The sequence below is a fragment of the Heptranchias perlo genome, chromosome 19 (assembly GCF_035084215.1).
Source record: "Heptranchias perlo isolate sHepPer1 chromosome 19, sHepPer1.hap1, whole genome shotgun sequence".
In the NCBI taxonomy this organism is placed as follows: domain Eukaryota; kingdom Metazoa; phylum Chordata; class Chondrichthyes; order Hexanchiformes; family Hexanchidae; genus Heptranchias; species Heptranchias perlo.
The window spans coordinates 22,877,848-22,901,191 of NC_090343.1; the positions used below are offsets into that span (position 1 = coordinate 22,877,848).

At 43.0% G+C, this 23,344-nt stretch overlaps 1 protein-coding gene across 2 annotated transcripts in view; it reads right to left on the bottom strand.

Moving 5' to 3' along the window:
- Positions 1-23,344, bottom strand: part of LOC137335234 (phosphoprotein associated with glycosphingolipid-enriched microdomains 1-like) — an 82,453-nt gene that overhangs the window by 5,649 nt on the left and 53,460 nt on the right. For both annotated transcript variants that reach the window (XM_068000486.1, XM_068000485.1), the window contains exon 7: positions 5,379-5,438. In XM_068000486.1, coding sequence (XP_067856587.1) covers positions 5,379-5,438 — 60 coding nt within the window. The remainder of the gene's footprint in view (positions 1-5,378; positions 5,439-23,344) is intronic.

The window sequence follows — 23,344 nt, forward strand, 5'->3', positions numbered from 1 at the left end:
GGCCTTGATAGGCCTAACATGCTAAATTTTACTTTTTGCTAATTTCCATCAACACATTTTAGGATGGGAACAAAATTTTACCTAATAATGAGATTTCAGGATGTCAAAGAAAAGATGGGTGGAGGTTCATGTGAAATTTATCTTGGTTCTTCAGGTGAATAAAATAATAATTGCCCCAAACAACGTGTTGAAAGTAAACTACAGTCACGTAATAAAAATACAACGTGTTGATTTATTGTGATTAGGTTTGCTGTCTAGATTGTATGGCATTAGATACTGTGTTACTTGCCGGAACCACAATGAACATAAACCTTTATTGCCTGAAACCCTTGGAAATTTAGTTTATATACTTTTTACTTTACCGAGTCATTACCAAATCACATACCGCAAACAAAACAGCATCTTGATAATGGTGTATACTTTCCCAACAGCTGTTTCCTCAAGTGTTAAATCATATACTATCTCCTCTTTCTATTCTGCCTGATTACAATACAATAATGGGATTGTCTGTCTCTCACTTTATGTACAGCACAACAAAGGCATCAGTTACTGATCTATAAAGGAATGGCACTGTTTAAAACAGTGTTGGTTGCACAGTTTCACTCTTTCACTAATGATATCACAGTGCTGTTGCTACAAAACTCTACAAATAATTTGCCCTTTTTATTAATTGCATGGAGGCTGTTAACATTTCTTGGCCTACTAAACAGGAACAACATGAGACTACAATGCTAACACACGGTATCTTATTTCCACAGTACAATACTGCTAATAAATTGTCCTCAGCTTTCCTGTGGGAGAGTCATTTTGGCTCTCCTGTTTTTAATATATTTTGTAACAAAGGTAATTTTCCAAGAGCAAATCAAGTAATTTCCTTTGTAAACATTTGCTCGTCCAATTTGTATCAACAGATCATGTCCAAAGCACTTAAACTTTACTTGTTACACGTGGATTAATTAAATGTTTTCAATTATATAGTACCAGGAACAACTAATGCTGATAAAATATTTTACTAATCTAATAATTACGGTCAATAACTGATTATTTTAAAATAATACACAGCAGACCAGTCAACATCTGTAAAGAAAAAAAACAGTTCGGGTTTGACCCTTTTAAAAAAAAATGATGTTATTCTATTGTAAATAATGCCCTTGCTTTTTGCGTCCCTCTTTACACTTCTCCATTTAGCCATTTGCCTCCATTCCAGCTTGGAGGCTAAACTGGAAATTTCTCTGAGTTTATTTTTATTTTAAACCTGATCAGAGAAACAATGAATAATGCGAGTTGTGCAGCTGCCTATGGGGGGTGCGGAGGGGGAAAGAATAAGGGCAAGATTGACCTTGTTTCTTTTTTGCAGTCTCATGAAAATATAGATAAGGTAATTTCATGATCAAGCAACAAAATAGATTTTAGATTTTGGACCTGTGTCTAAATTTGTATGAATATGACGCACACTTAAGCTATGAAACTCAGACACCATCATTTCTCCATGAACTGGACAGCAGTAAGTCCAAAGTCCCTGCTAAAACTATGGTGTGAATTTCTCTTTTCCAAAAGGGAACCAGTAATCCAGTTGAAGATGCATGGAATTGTTCACATGCATTACATACAGGTCTGGAATGCTAGCTTCTGGGGAGCTTGAACCTGATGCCTTAAAGGTAATGAATTAAAGCCTTTCGGATTTACCATGCAGCCAGATGCATGACACCATTGTTGATGTAATCCTGCTTATCAACATCTGTGGCTTATATGTTAATATATGATTAATTGTTAGAAAAACATAAATATAAACATCATGCTGCATGTTTGTTAGTCTATTATTACATACTGATATATAATGAGAAGGCACAAATTTAAGATTTCACAAAGAAAATTAAATGAGAGGTTTGAAAAAATTTCTTGACACAGAGGGTAGTTATAATTGAAGTAGACTCCATAAATTCTTCTAAAAAGAAATTAGATAGTTGCTTGAAAAAGAGGAGTACTAAAAGGGTATGGGGACTGAGCTGGAGAGTAAGGTTAGACTAGGTGGGTCATCTGCAGATTTAAGGGGCAAATAGCCTTTTTCTATACTCTAACATTCTACAGTATTTAAATAATTATACGATTGTGAAGCTGCAAGTTTGCCTTTTCACTATTTGGTTATTAGACTGTGTTAACCTAATCTAACCAATTTTTAAAAAGAGCAATATTATAGTTTGGAACAGTGATTTTCAAACCTTTCTGTGTGGTGGATCTCCTGCAAATACTGACACCAGGGACTGCCCCTAACCATCAGAAGATGGTGTTAACTACTGAAAGGAAAATTTGCATCATTGCAGAAAGTATTCTTTTAAATTAGCATATCGCCACAAAAATAATGTTAGTAAGTCAATAATTACAAAAAAAATACAGAAATCTGATGAGAGGGACAGAAATTTGATGGCCGTGCAGATTCCCCAGGATTTGTTCCTGAACCTCCTGGGTCTAAGGACCTAATTTGAAAATCTATCCTTAATTGAGGTCTCTTTGGGTCTTTATCTGTCAGATTCAGTCCTGGAACATCCAGGGTCTGCTTGTCCTGAAATTTTCTTTTGGAAGTATTTACTGCATCATGAACTTTTGCAATGCCTTTTTTGGCTGAACCAAATTATTGTTTTAAATACTGTCTGAAATAATACCAGGAAGAATGTTGACTCCTCTTTGGGTTGCAGTTGGGATTTCACATGATTGACTATGAATCCCAGCCCTTGGATATTGCTGAGTTCAAACTTTTTCCAGTTCTGATGAAGGGTCATCGACCTGAAACGTTAACTCTGTTTCTTTCTCCACAGATGCTGCCTGACTTGCTGAGCTTTTCCAGCATTTTCTATTTTTATTTCAGATTTCCAGCATCCGCAGTATTTTGCTTTTGAGAACGAAGACTTTAGTGTGTTGTGTTTGAACAATAACACTGATGGCAGTAATTTCTACCCTTATGTCGCTTGCAAGAAAACCTGTTCTGTTCTAAATGCAATAATTCAATCACTTTTACTGTGACAATTTTGCTTTCCATGTTACTTTCGAACTTTTAAGATATTCTGGCCGAGAGTGATTGGGAAATGAAACCGGGCTGCAGTCATCTGACAATCATGATGGTTTGATAGAACAGACTGATCTTGCTTATTCCAAACTTTTCAGAAGCACAAAGCAGTTGCTTAAAGGCTGTGATAATACTGCAGTATTGGTCTGAGAGTGATGGCTGCTGAATGCAAAGTTCAGTTTACACACATTTGTAGGGTTCTGTTTGCAAAAAAAATTGTTTTGTTGTGGATGCTTGGGCAGGAGCATTATAACATCCTTATAACATTAAAAAGGACACTGAAATAAATTCATAAATTACACAGGGGGTCCAATGTGCCACTTTGGGCACTTTTTAAACCTGGCTTGAAACCTGGCATCGGAATTATCCTACACATGGTGTTAAACTCAAGTGAAGAGGTTCCTGAAGAGGGTCTCAGATTGCTTGGCTTCAATGCATTCATTCAAATCGGGACTTGACTACAGAGATACCCTGCTATTTACATGCCAGTGTAGTATAACTATATCCTAAGACCTAATGGGAAATTTACAAGGCTTCACTGCTTTTCACTTGCTAGTGGCAAGCGTGAGTCAGAGATAGGGCTATAACGTTCTAACCCACATTTTATGAACTGCACCCACAGCTAGTGAGGTTCCACGGCACCAGTGTAGCCTTGTAAAATTACCTTTTAAACTCCAGTTCAAAACCCCATTATTAAAGGAAACTATCCATCGAACCAAATTAAGATTAACTAATATGCTGATGGTGACCTGTTGTAACTTTAATATATAAATCTTTATACAAAACAGAAATATTGTTATTGCAGAAGTATTGGAAACTAAATCCCAATTTGGGCTTGTGGAGTGTTTTGGGGAATGTGTAGTTATTGTTGTAATGTAGAAAATGCAGCAGCCAATTTGGGCACAGCAAGGTCCCAAAAACAGCAATGAAATAAATGACCAGATCATCTGTTATTAGTGATGATGGTTGAGGGATAAATGTTGCCCAGGATACTGGGAGAACTCCCTTGCTGTTTTCCAGAGGCTTTAAAGAATTGAAGCTGAAAGCTGCTGAAGTCGGCTTTGTGCCCAAATGCAAAGAAGAAAGGAACAGAAGGAGCTTCATCACAGGGGTTAGTGAGCTGAATTTGGCCTGCAGACTGTGTCTTGGGCACTGCTGAGATGGATTAATAGTATAGCTGCCTCTATTCTTAGATTTTGGTAGAAAGAATAAGGGGGCCACATATTGCTTGGATAATTAGAGTCTAAATGGGGTAGAGGAGCAGAGGGATCTGGAGGTGCAGATATACAAATCACTGAAAGTAGCGACACAGGTTAATAAGACCATAAAAAAAGTAAACCAAGCACTGGGGTTCATTTCTAGAGGGATAGGTTAGAATTGAAAAGCAGGGAAGTTATGTCAAACTTGTATAGAACTTTGGTTAGACCACATGTGGAGTACTGTGAACAGTTCTGGTTTCCATATTATATAGAGACACTGAAGAAAGTGCAAAAAAGAATTACTAGGATGATACCAGAACTGAAAGGTTATACCCATCAGGAAAGATTGAGCAGGCTGGGGCTCTTTTCTCTGGAAAAGAGAAGTCCGAAGAGTGATTGGATAGAGGTCTTTAAGATTATGAAAGGGTTGATAGAGTAGACGTAGAGAAGATTTTTCCACTTGCGGGGGAGACCAGAACTAATAAATCCAATAGGGGATTCGGGAGAAACTTTTTTGAGTAGAGAGTGGTTAGAATGTGGAACTCGCTATAACAAAGAGTAGTTGAGGCGATTCGCATAGATGCATTTAAGGGAAAGCTAGATAAACACATGAGGGAGAAAGGAATAGAAGGATATGCTGATAGGGTTAGATGAAGTTGGGAGGGAGGAGGCTTGTGTGGAGCATAAACACCTGCATGGACCTGTTGGGCCGTTTGGCCTGTTTCTGTGCTGAACATTCTTGTAATTGTAATCCTTCGAATAGTGCTGTGGGATCTTTTATGTCTGCTTGAGAGGGCAGATGGGGCTTCTGTTTAACCTCTCATCTGAAAGACTACACTGTACCCAATACTGCACTGAAGTGCCAGCCTAGATTACGTGCTCAAGTCTCTGGCGTGGGGCTTGAACCCACGACCTTTTGATCTAGAGGCTAGCGTGCTACCACTGAGCAAGGCTGACACCTAAGACAAATAGATAGACAGATAGATAGATAGACAGGCAGAAACAAGATCAATAAACAGACTTATAAATGAATTTAGATAGATAGATAAACAGATGGATAGATTGGTGGATCGGTATAATAGATAGGGAAGAATTTGCACAATTAGAAAGTTACTAACCTCTTCATCTGTGAGTAAATGGAGTTTTTCATGCGATTTACTGAAGCTGTAGCTTTCCTCCTGTAATTAGGAAAATATTTCTATAACTACAGTACAATATAACATTTTAACATGATTGAACTTACTGAGAGAAATGCATTTCTATTGTATCGTTGTAATTCAATTTACTTGTAGCCTCTTTTGAAATATATTTCATAATTAGCCACAGTTTAGAGATGCAAATTTAACTGCATAAACTACTTCAGGAGTGATTATGTTTATACTATTATATCCTCTACCATATAGTAGTGTTTGAATTTTGCCGTACAATCAGCTTAATTAAATAAAAATCTGTACCAGAAAGTATTTGAGAATGGATAACAGGCAAAACAATAATTGCTGAATGTGTATTATTTATAACAGTTAGGAAAGTGCAACAATTTTAGCCCAGCACAGTGTTACAGGGTTGGTGGGGATATGCTTGATGGCCAGCCTGGAAATTCCACTTAGCGGCCATTTAAACTGCAGCATTCTTGCTTGGGACAGCAGGGAAGGTGCTTCTGGGGGAAACTTCCAAGAAAATAGAAGCTTCTCTATCTGCCCCGCTAGATTTGATCATGCTGCAGGAAAGGAAGGCTTTCTTCTTCATTACTGAAGGCACCCTCCAAAGAAATGGCACAGCAAGCCTGACAGGACAAAGTCAGTGTTTCCTGTACCACCAAGAGGACCTGGCTCCAAATTTGGAAGAAGATGGTAGACCTGAAGAAAGCTGCAAGGTAAGACTACTGAACAGTTTTCCATGCCAAGTAGCTGCCTCGAGTATGCATGTTATAGTGTTTCCTCATAATCTGTTACTATTTCCCTCCTGCTACATTCGAAGCATTCAACCTCTTTCAATGCTTACCATGCAAAGCCACGGCACAGTGCACAAATTTAAGCTGCAACTTACATCTGAAAAGGTTGTCAAACTGAAATCTTAAAAGGGCCTTCACACACACAGCATATCCTTCTAACATAACCTGATGCATTTCTTTTTACTGACACAAAGGATAGCGAGCAGGTTGGGCACGTTTGTCATGGTATATAGTCCTTAAACTTGCAGTATATTGGAAGACAAGTTCTCTGCTTGCAGAAGAAGATGGCATTTAATGAACTGGAAGAGAGCCCAGAAATTACAAACACTTGACTGATTCCCTTTGAGGTGGGCCTCCTTGCACATGTTTAGGTATGGGGACATTGAGGGAGTAGGGAAGAGTGAAGCTGGAGTCCTCCTCCAAATTTAGCCTAGTACCATCCTGCTTTTGTCATGCTTTGTCCCCTCCACTCAATCACTCACACAATAACATACACTCAATCAATCAGAAAAACATCACACAGTATATTGCAATGCAAGCACTGTTTGAAAGTGTCTGTTGGAACCAGTATTATGATATATGTTACTCTTCAGTTATTGTAGGCTTGAAGAATAGTCTGCCAGTATTGCTAGTGACCCCGAGTGAGCCAGCACTTCACAGCACCCTGAATCACTGAGCAACTTTCACAAGCACTAGCAGAGCTACAGACACTCTGGAAGATATGGATAGTGAACTAGAAGAGGTAGTTCTAGGTGAGTCACAGTCCGAATGTGAGGAGGATTAAGTGGTGGTGACAGAGAAGCAACACATACCTGCTGCCTGGAAATCCAATTAATTCCTTTCTCAGCTACAGTGCCTAGGGATTCAGACCTCACAGTATCTGAATATCAAAAAGATTGCTATCTGAACATGATCAACTGCAGGAGTCACTTGAGTCTTTCAAAAATACAATGCAAGATCTTCATAGGTGTTTGGAGGAGTCTGCTAGCTGCATATGTGCATTCATGCAAAAAGGATTGTCTGCATTGCACTCTACCATTGAGCATATGGCAATTCCAAGGGCATTGCCAACCAAGTGCCCTTTGACACAAGTTCTGAGCCTAGTGGCAATATCTCTTGCAAATGCTCAGACTGCTGCTATAGAGTCCCTGATCTCCAATCTACAAGATGATCTTTTGTCCAGTTTCAACACACTGGGTCACTGAATGGAGTGAACCTTGATGCAAGGCATCACAGACCTCAGTGCTGTCCCCAGGTCTGCTCCCATGCAAATCAGTGCACATGCTGTGGAAGTGCCCAACAGCAGGGTTATGGCTGGAGTAGGCAGGGATGAGATTAATGTCTTAGAGCAACACTACATCTCATTCATTCAGCGATTTTTTGCAAGTGACATTTGATGTGCCAGAAAGCAGACAGGACCAGAGAGCCACAGCAGCAACGGATGTGACTGACTCAGCTGCAGTGCCATCTTATTAACCAGTGCAAGGAGGTATGGGGCCACCAGAAAGACAAATGCTCCTACTGAAGGCCAGCAGCCAGGCAGTACACTTAAGGAATTCCCTGGGGATTCACTCAGAAAAAGTTAGAGGTTAGTAGTTAGAAGTCACACAATACACCTGTAGAGACACTGCGGGAAAACACACATCACTAAAACATGAGATAAATAGACTAATAAATTGGTGGCACTTTATTTGAACTTTGTTCAGAGTTTGTATCTGATTGTGTAGGACAAGGAAGCGGCACAGCAAAGGATAGCTACTGATGATATTTGAGGAAGAGCAGGGGACAGCATGGCAGAAGATGCTTGGAGCTATTTTTTTGATGTAACGTGGATAGCAGGGTTCCTCAAAGGAGCAGCTGCGGTACTTAACTGATCCTGGCCGAGTGCCTGGTGCATCAGTTTTCTTGGTTGCAGTGGTATGTCTGTAGCAACATCCTCTTGGCCAATGTCTGCATCATGCTCTGGCCTAGTGCCACCCCTACCCAGTCTGGCCTATACGTGACTCCAGCCCCACACTAGATGGTTGACTCTTATTGCTCTCGATACTGCACTGAGGTGTCAGCCTAGATTATGTGCTCAAGTCCTGAATAGGTACTGAACCCACAAGCTTCTGGCTCAGAGGCTTATGTTAACTTGTATCATTGCACTTAAATTATACAAATCCAGCTATAAATTTTATTTTCCCATTTCTGGGCTTGGGTATATTAGGATTAATGGTCACACTATAGTATTTAACTTCAATTAAGTTTTGTTAAGACTGCAATTTGGTATTTCACACATTATCAAAAATCATTAAATGTATATTTTTCTTACTGAGCTTTATCAAGTACAGTTTAAACATCTGTGATTAAATTCACCGATCCTGTGTCCCAGTGGGGAGCTATGCTTATAAGGAGCATCATCGAGTTACATCGAAACTACAGCACAGAAACAGGCCATTCGGCCCAACTGGTCTATGCCAGCGTTAATGCTCCACACGAGCCACCTCCCTGCCTACTTCATCCAACCCCATCAGCATATCCTTCTATTCCTTTTTCCCTCATGTGCTTATCTAGTTTCCCCTTAAATGCACCTATGCTATTTGCCTCAACTACTCCTTGTGGTAGCATATTCCACATTCTTACCACCCTTTGGGTAAAGAAGTTTCTCCTGAATTCCCTATTGGATTTATTAGCAACTGTTTTATATTTATGACCTCTAGTTTTGGACTCCCCCACAAGTGGAAACATTTTCTCTATGTCTACCCTATCAAACCCTTTCATTATCTTAAAGACCTCAATCAGGTCACCCTTCAGCCTTCCCTTTTCTAGAGAGAAGAGCCCCAGCTTGTTCAGTTGGAGATAGGGTGGCAACAATGTAGTGCTGATCCTCTGACCCATGCTCCCTTTGAGTCGAGCTTCCTGCTGGGAGCATGGGATCACTGAATTAACTCTCTAGCACTCCCAGAATCCTATAATCTTTTACACAGAGAGAAACCAAGAGCATATCAATGGGACAGGATAAGACTATGCTACCAAGCATTATGCGATCTTATTGCTTTTGTTCCTCTATTTGCATTTTAGTGGTTGGGATAAAATGGAGCTTTTAATTTTGTGACATTAATTACTGTGATCTTAGCACAAGGTCACAAAATTAGATAAGATGAAGAAGGCCCTTCAGCACATCTGATCTCATCCTATCAGGACAGCAACCATGCTGTCTCCCCATTAGAGCATCTTACTGTTTCTTAAATGAGTCCAGTGTCCTGGCCTCAATCACTCTTTCTGGCAATTTGTTCCAGCTGTTGATCTAACTCTGTGTAAAGACATACTTCCTGACGTCTGTCCTAAATTTGCCTTTCACAACCCTGATCTCATCTGAGGCTTTGAGTGTAGCTTTACTTTTGACACTAAAATCCTTTTTCAGTATTCAAAGAGCTAAGTAGCAAACCACAGAAAGTGAGTTAATCTTATAAAATTGTCACAAATTTAAATCGTGAACAGAGAGAATGCAGTTATAAAGTATTTTTCTCTTATTTAGCGCAATAAGGAAGCAGCTGGGTAAGAAAAGTCCTGGCTAGTGATCTGTTCTGGTAAGCTTTGTAATTCTCGCTGTGAATACTCCAGCAGTACCCCCACACACACTTGGGGACTCCTAAGATATGATCCTGTTAACCTGCACCTAACTTTTGCGGATTTGAGTAAGTGGGCTATGTTCCACATTAGGAAAATAGAAACCTATAGGTGACTGTAGATTTTTCAGTTACTTGAATTGGAGACTTTTAAACATGGTGATGGGTTTCTACACCCATCAGACACCTGGCTGACCATACAAAAAAGGCCGTCTGGTAGTTATAGTACGAGAGTGCTGGACTTCTGCCTGAGGCTGCAGTTATACAGCATGCAATGGATCTCAGTTTCAACTGGACACATAGTTACATTGTCATTCAGAGCTGTTAAATTTTTCAGTGATTCCAGAGTCAGAGGAGCAATACAAAAGTGGCATCATAAGACGGTGAGTTTGAATCGAAGTTTTGAATGATCGCTACACTCAGTCTTAAGTGGCATGGTTCACCAATGTTAGTTAAGCTGAATGTGTTTGCATCTCTTGTCTGGTCAACTAAAGAGTGATACTGACATTATATGAGGAGACATCTGCAGGCTAGACTGCCTTGCTTCCCCAATTAATGTGGGTACAGGGATACAGTCGACCAATGGGGGGGACATAGGGAAAATGTGACCACCAAAAATATATTTGCCTTGTAACCAATCAATTGCTGACTTGCTGCCTATTTCCTCTCTATAACAGCACCCACCCCATTCATGTATCACTCCACTGCTGCTGAAAACCTTCACCACATCTGCGTCATCTCCAGACTTCACCAATGCTCTTCTCTCCCCTCCCCCCACAACCTCCCAAGCACCACCCAACATAAATTCCAAGTCATCTAAAACTCTGCTCTCTGTATCTTGTCCCACATTAAGTCCTTCTCACCCATCACATGCATCCTTAGCAATTTCCAATGGCTCCCTGTCCCCAATGCATTAATTTATAAATCCCTCCAGGACCTTGCCCAACTTACTTCCATCACCTTCTTCAGCCCTAAAAGCATGGGATCATGATGAACTGTGTGCCTTCTCTGTGATACTTTAATTCTGAATTAAAACCCAAAGGTTATAACAACAACAACTTGCATTTACATAGCACCTTTAATGTAGTAAAATGTCCCAAGGTACTTCACAGGACCATAATCTGACAAAAATTGACACCAGCCAAAGAAGTAGACATTAGGACAGGTGACCAAAAGCTTGGTCAGAGAGGTAGGTTTTAAGGTGCGCCTTAAAAGAGGAGAGAAAGGTGGAGAGGTTTAGGGAGGGAATTCCAGAGCTTAAGGTCTAGATGTCTGACGTTACAGTGGGCAATGGTGGAGCGAAGAAAATGGGGATGCACAAGAGACCAGAATTGAAGGAATGCAGAGTTCTTGGAGGGTTGTAGGGCTGGGAGAGGTTACAGAGATAGGTAGGGGTGAGGCCATTGAAGGATTTGAACATCAAGTCAAGTCTGGAGGTAACAAAAGTATGGATGAGGATTTCAGCAGCAGTTGGGCTGTGGCCGAGATGGGCAATATTACAGAGAGGTCTTTGTGATGAAGAAGATATGGGATGCTCAGCTCAGGGTCAAGTAGGACGTCATAGTTGCCTGAGACAGTGGCCAAGGAGATGGATGGAATCGGTGGCTATAGAACAGAGTTTTTGGTGGGGCCCAAAGACAGTGGCTTTAGTCTTCCCAATATTTAACTGTAGGAAATTTCGACTCATCCAGGACTGGATAAACACTCCATGGAGGAAAATTAGTCTCAGGCTATTTCTTTTTCATTTTTTAAATCTGCAAATGCTTAGCATAGTAACTCATGGCTGCATTCAGGCATGAATTTCGAGGAAATGGAGGGATTGTCCTAGTACTTCCAAGTTTGCTGCACATTTAAGAATTCTGTGCAGGTGGTGGCGTAGCATTTAGTGCTTTAAGGAATGAAATGCTAATATGCAGGTTCCTGATGTGGTATGTTTCCATTCTTGCTGCGCTTTCAAAGTGGAGCAGTGAGCAGAAGCCAAACCCTTGGCCTGCAGAATGGCTCATGGCAAAGAAGGCAAGGGGAGTGGGGCTAATTGGATAGGTTTTACAAAGAGCCGGCACAGGCACAATGGGCCGAATGGCCTCCTCCTGTGCTGTACCATATCATAATACTATGATTTCTCCTTAGAAAACTGACCACTAGGTCATTTGGTGCTATTCTTATACACCACTACAGAACTGGCTCAAGAGAGCATACGAAGCAGGTTTCCCGGCTTCACTCTTGGCTTACAAAATGGCTCACAGCAAAGAGGGCAAGGGAACTGAAATGGATGCAAAAGAAAGAAAGAAAGAACTTGCTATTTATATGGTGCCTCAGGACATCCCAAAGCACTTCACAGTCAACGAAGTATGTTTGAAGTGCAGTCACTGTTGTAATATAGGGAAAGGGGAGAAACTGTTCTCTAAGTAGTTGTTGGGTGTCAAAAATCATTGGTTACTTAGGAGCAATTAATTATCTTAAAGACTTTTATCTGACCTTTATTGCCAAAAAGGATATTTCATTAATTGGCACTTGATACCACAGTTCTGAAATGTACGGGTTTGTGCTCTGAAAGAAAGAAAGACTTGCATTTATATAACGGCTTTCACAACCTCAGGATGTCCCAAAGTGCTTTACAACCAATGAAGTACCTTTGAAGTTTGGTCATTGTTGTAATGTAGGAAAAGCGACAGCCAATTTGCACACAGCAAGGTCCCACAATCAGCAATGTGATAATGAACAGATAATCTGGGGAGAACGCCCCTGCTCATCTTCGAATAGTGCCATGGGATCTTTTACGCCCACCTGAGAGGGCAGATGGGGCATTGGTTTAACGTCTCATCCAAAAGACGGCACCTCTGACAATGCAGCACTCCCTCAATACTGCATTGGAGTGTCAGCCTGGATGATGTGTTCAAGTCTTTGGAATAGGACCTGAACCAGCAACCTTCTGACTCAGAGGTGAGAGTGCTACCAACTGAGCAACAGCTGAGTAAACTTTTTCTTTGGATTTCATAACTTATTAAAACTACAAAAGGAATCAGCCTTCAATTTATCTCTTTCTTTGCTACAGATACCACTTGACGCAGTCATAGAATCATATAAAATTTACGGCACAGAAGGAGGCCATTCGGCCCATCGAGTCCGCGCAGGCTGAGAAACAAGCCACCCAGCCTAATCCCACTTTCCCACATTTGGTCCGCAGCCCTGCAGGTCATGGCTCTTCAGGTGCACATCCAGGTATTTTTTAAATGAGGTGAGGGTTTCTGCCTCTACCACCCTCTCAGGCAGTGAGTTCCAGACCCCCACCGCCCTCTGGGTGAAAACATTTTTCCTCATTTACGTTCTAATCCTTTTACCAATCACTTTAAATCTATGCCCCCTGGTTATTGACCCCTCCGCTAAGGGAAATACGTTTTTCCCATCCATTCTATCTAGGCCCCTCATAATTTTGTACACCTCAATCAAATCACCCCTCAGCCTCCTCAATTTCAAGGAAAACAACCCCAGCCTATCCAATCTGTCAGCATAGCTAAAATTCTCCAGTCCTGGCAACATCCACGTAAATCTCCTCTGCACCCTCTCTAGTGCAATTACATCCTTCCTGTAATGTGGTGACCAGAACTGTGCGCAGTACTCAAGCTGTGGCCTAACTAGTGTTTTATACAGTTCCAGCATAACATCCCTGCTTTTATGTTCTATGCCTCGGCATTCCACATGCCTTCTTAACCACCTTATCTACCTGTCTTGCTACCATCAGGGATCTGTGGACATGTACTCCAAGGTCCCTCAGTTCCTCTACACCTCTCAGTATCCTCCCATTTATTGTGTATTCCCTGGCCTTGTTTGCTTTCTCTAAATGCATTACCTCACACTTCTCCAGATTGAACTCCATTTGCCACTTTTCTGCCCATCTGACCAGTCCATTGATATCTTTCTGCAGTCTACAGCTATCCTCCTCACTATCAACCACATGACCTATCTTTGTGTCATCCTCAAATTTCTTAATCATGCCCCCTACGTTTAAGTCCTAGGGAAGTGTCCTAGGACCAACCATCTTCAGCTGCTTCATCAATGACCTTCCCTCCATCATAAGGTCAGAAATGGGGATGTTCGCTGATGACTGCACAGTGTTCAGTTCCATTCGCAACCCCTCAGATAATGAAGCAGTCCGAGCCCGCATGCAGCAAGACCTGGACAACATCCAGGCTTGGGCTCATAAGTGGCAAGTAACATTCGCGCCAGATAAGTGCCAGGCAATGACCATCTCCTGCGGCACCCCACTGGAAACAGCCTTCCAGTCGCAAAAATACCCGTGGACTATAACCCTTTGCTTCCTGCCACTGAGCCAATTTTGGATCCAATTTGTCACATTCCCTTGGATCCCATGGGCCTTCACTTTTTTTGACTAATCTGCCATGTGGGACCTTGTCAAAAGCCTTGCTAAAATCCATGTCGACTACATCAATTGCTCTACTCTCATCGATCCTCCTTGTCACCTCCTTGAAAAATTCAATCAAGTTAGTCAGACATGACCTCCCCTTAACAAATCTGTGCTGATTGTCCTTGATTAGTCCGTGCCTTTCTAAGTAACAGTTTATCCTGTCCCTCAGAATTGATTCCAATAATTTGCCCACCACCGAGGTTAGGCTGACTGGCCTGTAATTACTCTGTCTATCCTTCGCTCCCTTTTTAAACAACGGTACAATGTTAGCAGTCCTCCAATCCTCCGGCACTACGCCTGTATCCAGTGAAGTTTGGAAAATGATTGTTAAAGCCTCCGTTATTTCCTCCCTGGCTTCTTTTAGCAGCCTGGGATACATTTCATCCGGCCCTGGCGATTTATCCACTTTCAAAGATGCTAATCCCCTTAATACTTCCTCACTCACTATATTTATCCCATCCAATATTTCACACTCCTCCTCCTTAACTTCAATCCCTGCATCATCCCTCTCCTTTGTGAAGACAGATGCAAAGTATTCATTAAGAACCATACCCACATCTTCCGCTTCCAAACATCCCTGTGGAGCCTCTGGGGCCTTGAAGGTACTGAATGTTGTCTGTACTCCAGCATAAATTATTGTGTTAAGGAGGAAATACAATGAGGGAAGAGAGAGGCTGAGGGTTAATCTTTGTCTCTTTGCATGCTTCTTGTTGCTTCAGTCAATAGAACAAGTTGCTTATTTGGATTCTGCAGCCTCCTATGATCTGAGATGTAAGGTTCTGCCACTGAAAGCTATGATGGTACAAATTGTGGTCAGTTGTGCAAGATGGAGTTGTGATTAGAATCTCATGGCTAGGAGAAGGAATTGAGCATGAAATAGGACCTGTTATAATGTTGTATTTATGTGTGTTGGCAATACTATAATTGGATCCAAATTGGATCAACTATTTTTTCCAGCTAATTTATTAAGAATAACTAATTGTAGTGGTTCTAGTGACTACATAATCCATTAATACATGTTGTTAGCAATTGGAGCAAATGCTAAAAAAAAAGATTTTGATAACCTTATTCTGAAACCTTCCATATTAATTTGTATTCCTGAAGCTGCTATATTCCACAATTTCTGTTGATTTAAAATTTTAAGGCTAACACTCTATTTATCCTTATTCCCTGGTTTCCCTAGTTCATGAACAAATGCCAGCAGAGATCCAGGCAAGCAACTTGACCCCAAACCTCTAATTTTCACTCTCTGGCAATAGTGCCCGTCCACAGTACTTTACCACAGGAAATTGGCTGATACCTGAAAACAGTGGAAGATTAGAAGCATGAACCCACTTCTCACTTTTTGTCGTCACTGCATTGGAAAAATGAAAATAATGTAAAATTTCAAATAGATCGAATCTTCCACCTGGGCAAGATCCTCACTTAATGCTTTCTAAAAGAAAATATAATGACACATTTCATCTAAATTCTATAAATGCTTGCCCATTTATTTATTTATTTATTTATTTTATTCGTTCATGGGATGTGGGTGTCGCTGGCGAGACCAGCATTTATTGCCCATCCCTAATCGCCTTTGAGAAGGTGGTGGTGAGCCGCCTTCTTGAACCGCTGCAGTCCGTGTGGTGACGGTTCTCCCATAGTGCTGCTAGGAAGGGAGTTCCAGGATTTTGACCCAGCGACGATGAAGGAACGGCGATATATTTCCAAGTCGGGATGGTGTGTGAGTTGGAGGGGAACGTGCAGGTGGTGTTGTTCCCATTTGCCTGCTGCTCTTGTCCTTCTAGGTGGTAGAGGTCGCGGGTTTGGGAGGTGCTGTCGAAGAAGCCTTGGCGAGTTGCTGCAGTGCATCAGGGATGGTACACACTGCAGCCACAGTGCGCCGATGGTGAAGGGAGTGAATGTTTAGGGTGGTGGATGGGGTGCCAATCAAGCGGGCAGCTTTGTCCTGGATGGTGTCGAGCTTCTTGAGTGTTGTTGGAGCTGCACTCATCCAGGCAAGTGGAGAGTATTCCATCACACTCCTGACTTGTGCCTTGTAGATGGTGGAAAGGCTTTGGGGAGTCAGCAGGTGAGTCACTCGCCGCAAAATACCCAGCCCCTGACCTGCTTTTGTAGCCGCAGTATTTATTTGGCTGGGTCCAGTTAAGTTTCTGGTCAATGGTGACCCCCAGGATGTTGATGGTGGGGGATTCGGCGATGGTAATGCCGTTGAATGTCAAGGGGAGGTGGTTAGACTCTCTCTTGTTGGAGATGGTCATTGCCTGGCACTTGTCTGGCACGAATGTTACTTGCCACTATGAGCCCAAGCCTGGATGTCATCCAGGTCTTGCTGCATACGGGCTCAGACTGCTTCATTATCTGAGGGGTTGCGAATGGAACTGAACACTGTGCAATGAATCAGCGAACATCCCCATTTCTGACCTTATGATGGAAGGAAGGTCATTGATGAAGGGGAACGTGCAGGTGGTGTTGTTCCCATGTGCCTGCTGCTCTTGGACATTTATGGAAGACGGCCATATTGCTTGAGTTTTAATCCATGTGCCATGTACATTTGAAGATTAATATGCCACCCAACCAATTGGGCACTAGTCTGAGTTCAAAAGGTAAGTTCTAGTTGCATTTAGCTTATAATGGAGGTGCAGGTTGATCAAGGACATGCTCTCTCATATTCCAACCCATTACTTAAATTAAATCATTGAGCATCACCACATCAGAAATGCTGGAGGCAACATAGAGATCCACTGTATACCAATGTGCTTTAATCTCCCGAAATTTTCAATAAAATTTTGAAATGATTTAAAAATTCCCTCTGACCTTATTTCTTCTATTTCTAAATAAATAATTTAGAAAATAATGTGACCACATTTTAATGTTTGTTTACACTCTGGAAGATTACAAATAATTCAGAAATTGCAATTTTGAAGAGGATTTTTGGCTCCTTACAGGGTTCTCTAAATATTATATTTTTTCTTTTTAAAGAATGTATTATTTACAGTGAAAGCAAAGCTCAGTCTTTTCGGTTGAACATTTATAATCTAAGCCATAAGTGCAAGAAACAAAGAAAAGGTGCATCAAAATGAGAATGCTTTTCATCAGTGTTCGCCTTATAAGTACCAATGACTGAGCGAACATTAAGAAACAGCAAAATTCCTGTGGCATGCTAATGGGCAGTTTGGGGCCTGGAGCATGGTTGTAATGTTTAGTTGCTAACCTGAACTGTTCCTTTAAGGCAAGTGCTCGAGTACTCTTTATGGTCATCCAGGTAATTGTAGCTGGTTGTAAATTCCTGAGGTGAATTAGCGGTCAATGTGTTGCTTGTAAATTTCAGCCACTAGATCAGAAGGATTGTTGATGGATGCCTGCCTTTTTTTAAAAAAAAAGATTGTTTTGCATCTGTAACAGAGACATCTGGAGTGTGACTGACACATGTTGAGGGTGCGTTGGGGGTGGGGGGGCTCCAAAAATGGCGGAATCCCGGAGTGGGTTCGGAGCCCAGCTCCAACACGCTCGCTTCCAGATTCCCCAATGACGAGTACGGGTGCGCGCGCAGCTCCTGCATGCGGGACTCCCACCGGCAATTAAAGCCGGCGGGATGATAATTTAGATACTTATTTAGCTAGTTGAGGTACTTGACAGACCTCATTGAGTGGAGATTTTGGCAGGGGTGCAATTTTGAAGGATCCTCAGAGTGTTTCCCGTGCTGTGGGAAACACTCCCTGTTGGAGCAGACATGTTTCAGCCAGCAGCCAGTGGGAGATGCAAAGGTTTTTGTGACAGTTGGGGGGAATACCGCATTTATTGCAGCAGGGCACTCTGTCACTTCAGACAAAGTTTTGGCTGCAATACCCTTGTCTTTCCACTCAAAATTATTAATTTATACCCTAAACTCTGCTGTGCAAACATATTTACCTACTTTGTGGACCCCCTCAAACTCACACCGTCAGGATGGGGGGGGGCGCCATAGCTGCATTCATCACTTCATCCGAGGACGAGCAACATCACCAGCCTCACCAGGCACGCCTCTGCCATGTGGAGCTCCACAACACAGTGCTGTGCCACAGGCACCTGCACAAAATGGTCGTGCAACTACACATACCCCACTGTAGGGTGACCCAATGGGTGGCACCAAGTATGGGTGTACATAGTGAACCTCATGAAAGGGACTTATTACACAAGCCAGTCAAGATGGCAAAGACGTGGCAGTAGTGGTGACAATAATAATATTTAATGTGCCATTTACAAAAATCAAATATAAATAAAAAACATGACAAACCGTCAAACACCCTCGTGCATCCCCTTTGTGCTCACCAAACCTTTGCCTTACGCTTCCGAGTACTCCTGCGTGGTGCTTCCCCTGTGGCTGCAGCAGAGGTAGTGGCAGGTTGCTCTTGGTCATGCCCTGACCGATTAGATGCTTTGGGCCTATGCCCTCTGGGTTTCGGTGCTCGTGAGGGCCCCTCGAAGGACTGCTCCACCTGCACCTGTGCAGGGGCAGACTCAACCACCTGGAGAGGAGGCAGCACTGCGGATACTGGTTGAGAGGGGGGCAACAGGTGAGACATAGAAGCGCTTTGAGTGGCGTCCCCATTTCCATGTCCCCTTTCGCCATCAACCCTCTCCTGGGCCAGGCCCACATCATTCCTACCACCCTGCTGGACGACAGTTTGGAGGACATGTGTGAAGCCTTGTAAGGCCAGTGCTAGTGTATCTGCCTGCCTGTTTAAGGCGACAGAAAGTTGCTCACCCTGGGTCCGAAGGGCCGTTGTCAGGGTCTCAATGGACTCATTGGTGAGCCGTGCTTGAAGCTCGATGGAGGCTAGAGTTCCCTCCATCGCAGACATTCCTGCACTTACCCACGGAACTATCTCAGAGAAGCCCTCAAGTCCCTGTGGGAGTATCTCAGAGATTCCCTCCTGTACCTGTGCCACCATTCCACTCATGCAGGAGTTGCACTCCTCCATCGTCTGCGCGATTGCGGAGAGTGCGCGTGGCACCTATTCCAGCACCTCGCAAATGTGCTGCTGCCCCTCGATTATCCTCCTTTTAAAGGATGGCCCCCAGGGTTCAGCATCTGTGTCCAGCTGAGCAGAGCCTGGAGAAGAGTGCTCCCACCGACGCGGACTCTCCACTGCTGCCCCTGCCTCCAGTGTCTGCTCGTGCTCACGTGTGTGGTGACTCACTATGTGCAACCCCAACTAAGTGAGGACGGGGACCCACCAAGTTGTGTGCATCTGCGCTGGTGGATGGCTTGCTCAGATGTGACGGTGCCCCCTCAGAGGCCGGCAGATCCTCTGAGGAATCGCCCTCCGTCATCACGGCAGTCGCAAAAGACCCTGAAAGAGAACAGAAGGCAATATTAAGCATGATGACAGATGTTGAGGTGCTGAAGATGGCAAGGCATGTTAACATCGTTTGCTATTGTGAGTGCTGAATGTTAAAGTTCTGTCACCAGCCGTTTGTCGGGTGGCAGTCTCTGTGGCACTCGAGGGTGCGGCTCACTTCAAGAGCCTCCTGCTCCGCGCCCGTGAGGATGACCTGATGTTGTGGCCCCCCTCCGGTCTTCGCTCTCTCCCGTACATTCTGGGCTCTCTTCTCCTATAAGGGGAGAAAGTAGAGAGGCATGAGTGAGGAATGGTGACATGGCCAACCGCTGAATGCATTGGTTTGGGTGAGGCTGACCGTGAAAGAGATGCCTCAGAGGGTGAGTATGAGACAGAGCCATGGCATTGTATGAGGACTGGGTTGAGTGGTAGTGGTGGGATGAGTACTGGGGAGGTGAGTAAGTGTAGGTAAGTTGAGGATGAGCTTTGAGTGGGTGTGAGGAGTGATGTGATAGAGTAGTGTTGGCATGTACAGAATGAGTTGTGGGGTAGGAGCGGTGATGTGGAAGACGGAGTGTAGGAGGATGAGTAAGTGTACTCACTTTGGCTGACCTAGTTAGGTCAATGAAGCGCTTCCTTCACTGGATCCATGTGTGGGAGACATTGCTGCTGCTGGTGACCTCCTCTGCCAGCTCGAGCCAGGCCTTCTTGGTGGCAGAGACAGGCCATTTCCTCCCATCCGCCAGGTAGAAAATATCCCTCCTCCTTCTCACCCCATCCAGTAAGACCTGGAGTGAGGCATCAGTAAATAGTTTCCCCTGGGCTGCTCCATTCTATCATTTTGGTTCTTTGCTGCAGGAGCAGCATTGGAGGACTGCCCCTTTAAGTAGAGCTCCTCCAGCTGACAGCCTGTGATGCGGGTGCACAGTCCGCCCATTGCGCAGGTTTCCGACCCGGAAGCCACGGTAAGTGGCTTCAATTACTTGCGATCATGTGGGGAACGGGCAGATTTCACTGGGCGGGTTACCCACGCGCCCAGATGCCCCCCCACTGGCATCCCGCCTCCCTGGTAATATCGAGGCCTTGGTCTATATAGTAATTGATCTCCTGTGACATTCCTCAAGGTTAATTGGATGATATGCTGTTTTACAAGGGTAGGATTAACCTGTAGTTCAGTTTGTTACGAAGTGCTATGAAAGAAGTATTGATAAACTAAACTAAACTAGAACTTCAGAAAAATTGTCAAATAATTCAGAGTAATTTATAGAAAAAGCAATACTCAAGACATATAGGCCAGATTTCACCCACTCAGAGACAATAGGCAGAAAATCTAGCTCGTAACGTTCAGCTTTATGTTTGCGGCAGTTGAGGTGTTCAGTAGCAGAAGGAAAAATAGCTAACATGAAAGAAACGGTATCCCTAGAGCAGGAATGGTAGGAAGTGGACAGCATAGTACAACAGAAGAGGATTAGTTCAACAAATGAGGGGTTGGATTTTCCTCCCCTATCCCACCCCAAATTCGGTGGGTTAGCAGTGGATTAATGGGATAGTGAGGGTTACTGCTGCCTCCCTGTGCCAAACTTAATTTCTCCCCCCTTCCCCAATGGACTACTGCTGGTTGCCCCTTCCCCACCCACCACATGTAAATGCTGGAGGCAGGGTTTGGCTTACCAGTGAGTATTCCTCCCCTTTTATTGCCACTTTCTGGCACCACCTGGATAACGGTGATAGTAGGCAGCAGTAAGGCATCAAATTTTCTAAATGGAGTGAGACAGCCCTTCAACTTAACCCCCATACATTTACCTCTGCTGAATGCTACAAAGTCAATTGATTTGTTCATTTTCAGGCTTCTTCTACCCCTTTACGTCCCTCACTGCCGGTGCTGATGCTGCAGCAGCAGTCCCACTGCAGCACTGCTTCATTCTCCTGGTCACCACTTGGCAACGAGAATCCTGCTTGCATCTCAAATGACCCCCAGAAAAATGAGTCGGGGTCATAACAGAGTTAGAAGTCCCATCCCGGTACTATTCTGCTCCATGAGGAAAATCCATCCTGAGGTGTTGTGGAATAGTCTTGCTGCAGTTGTACAGGGCTTTGGTGAGACCACACCTGGAGTACTGTGTACAGTTTTGGTCTCCTTACCGAAGGAAGGATATACTTGCCTTAGAGGCAGTGCAATGAAGGTTCACTGGATTGATTCCTGGGGTGAAAGGGTTGTCCTACGAGGAGAGATTGAGTAGAATGTGCCTATACTCTCCGGAGTTTAGAAGAATGAGAGGTGACCTTATTGAAACATACAAAATACTAAGAAGGCTTGACAGGGTAGATGCTGAGAGGATGTTTACCCTGGCTGGAGAATCTAGAACTAGGGAACATAGTCTCAGGATAAGGGGTCGGACATTCAGGACTGAGCGGAGGAGGAATTTCTTTGCTCAGAGGGTTGTGAATCTTTGGAATTCTCTACCCCAGAGCGATGTGACTGCTCAGTCATTGAGTATATTCAAGACTGAGATCGATAGATTTTTGGACTCTAAGGGAATCAAGGGATATGGGGATTGGGCAGGAAAGTGGAGTTGAGGTCAAAGATCGGCCATGATCTTATTGAATGGCGGAGCAGGCTCGAGGTGCCATATGGCCTACTCCTGCTCCTATTTCTTATTTTCTTACAAACAAGAGATGGGGAAAAGAAAAATGAAAGACAAAAAACACAGGTTTATGGAAAAGCTTTTACTTTTTGTCACTAAGTCACTATTATGGAAGAAACACTTTGGAAGGAAACAAGAGGAAGAAATCAGATACTAATAGAGGGGATATGGTTTTGGTTTCTAAAATTTGGCTGACCAAAGAAAAGATATTATTTTCTTTTCAGTTTATAATTCCTTCAATTTGAACTTTTTTTGAAGACAGGTCAGAGTTTATTTACAAAAATAGTGCAATTCTGTATTACAGTTTGTATGGCTGTACAACTGTAAGTAATTATTTTTTCTGTAAAAGCATACTTCCCCTGCCAACTACAATAGTCAGACTTGTCAAGTACGTTTTGCAAACAGCTTTAGTCTCGCAATAAAAATACACTTTGACATAGTAAACAAATATATCAAATCTCAAGTGAAGGCAGGCTTGGTGCTTAATTGAGTCCCACAAATTGCTTAGGTTGGGATCACTCCTACTTGCACACACATCCCACACTCACACTCTCTCACTGATGCTCTCATACAACCTATAATTACAGCTCAACACTTGCTGTGGAATCTTGCATGCCCCTAACATGACTCAGATTACCAGATATGGGGCACCCCATCAATCAGATTACCCTGTTACTCATTGCAGGAGTTGAAGTCCTAAACAGAAAACGTTTTAATATCAATATGAAGTTTTAGAAAGGAGTTTTCAAGTCATATATTTTTCATCCATGCCCCCAACCAACCTCACTGCTACCCAAAATGACCATCAACTCTCCATCAGATTGTCATAGCATTGCTAAACTGGGAACAAACACTTAACTGCAATAAGAGCAAGGATTTAGATTAATGAAGTGGGAAATTCCAAATATTTAGTTGAAACTTCTTTCTTCACTCTTTGATGTTAAACCCTTGATGAGAAATGACTATGGCTTTACAGGTCAGTTCTTTAAGTGAGCAAATTTAGAGTGTAAAACGTAGGTTTAACTCTTGAATTATAGGTAACCTGAACTCTTTCCTTAACCAGCAACCTTTTCAACTCCCTATTGATTTAGGCAGATTCTCGATTCTTTGAGCTTGTTCACAACCAT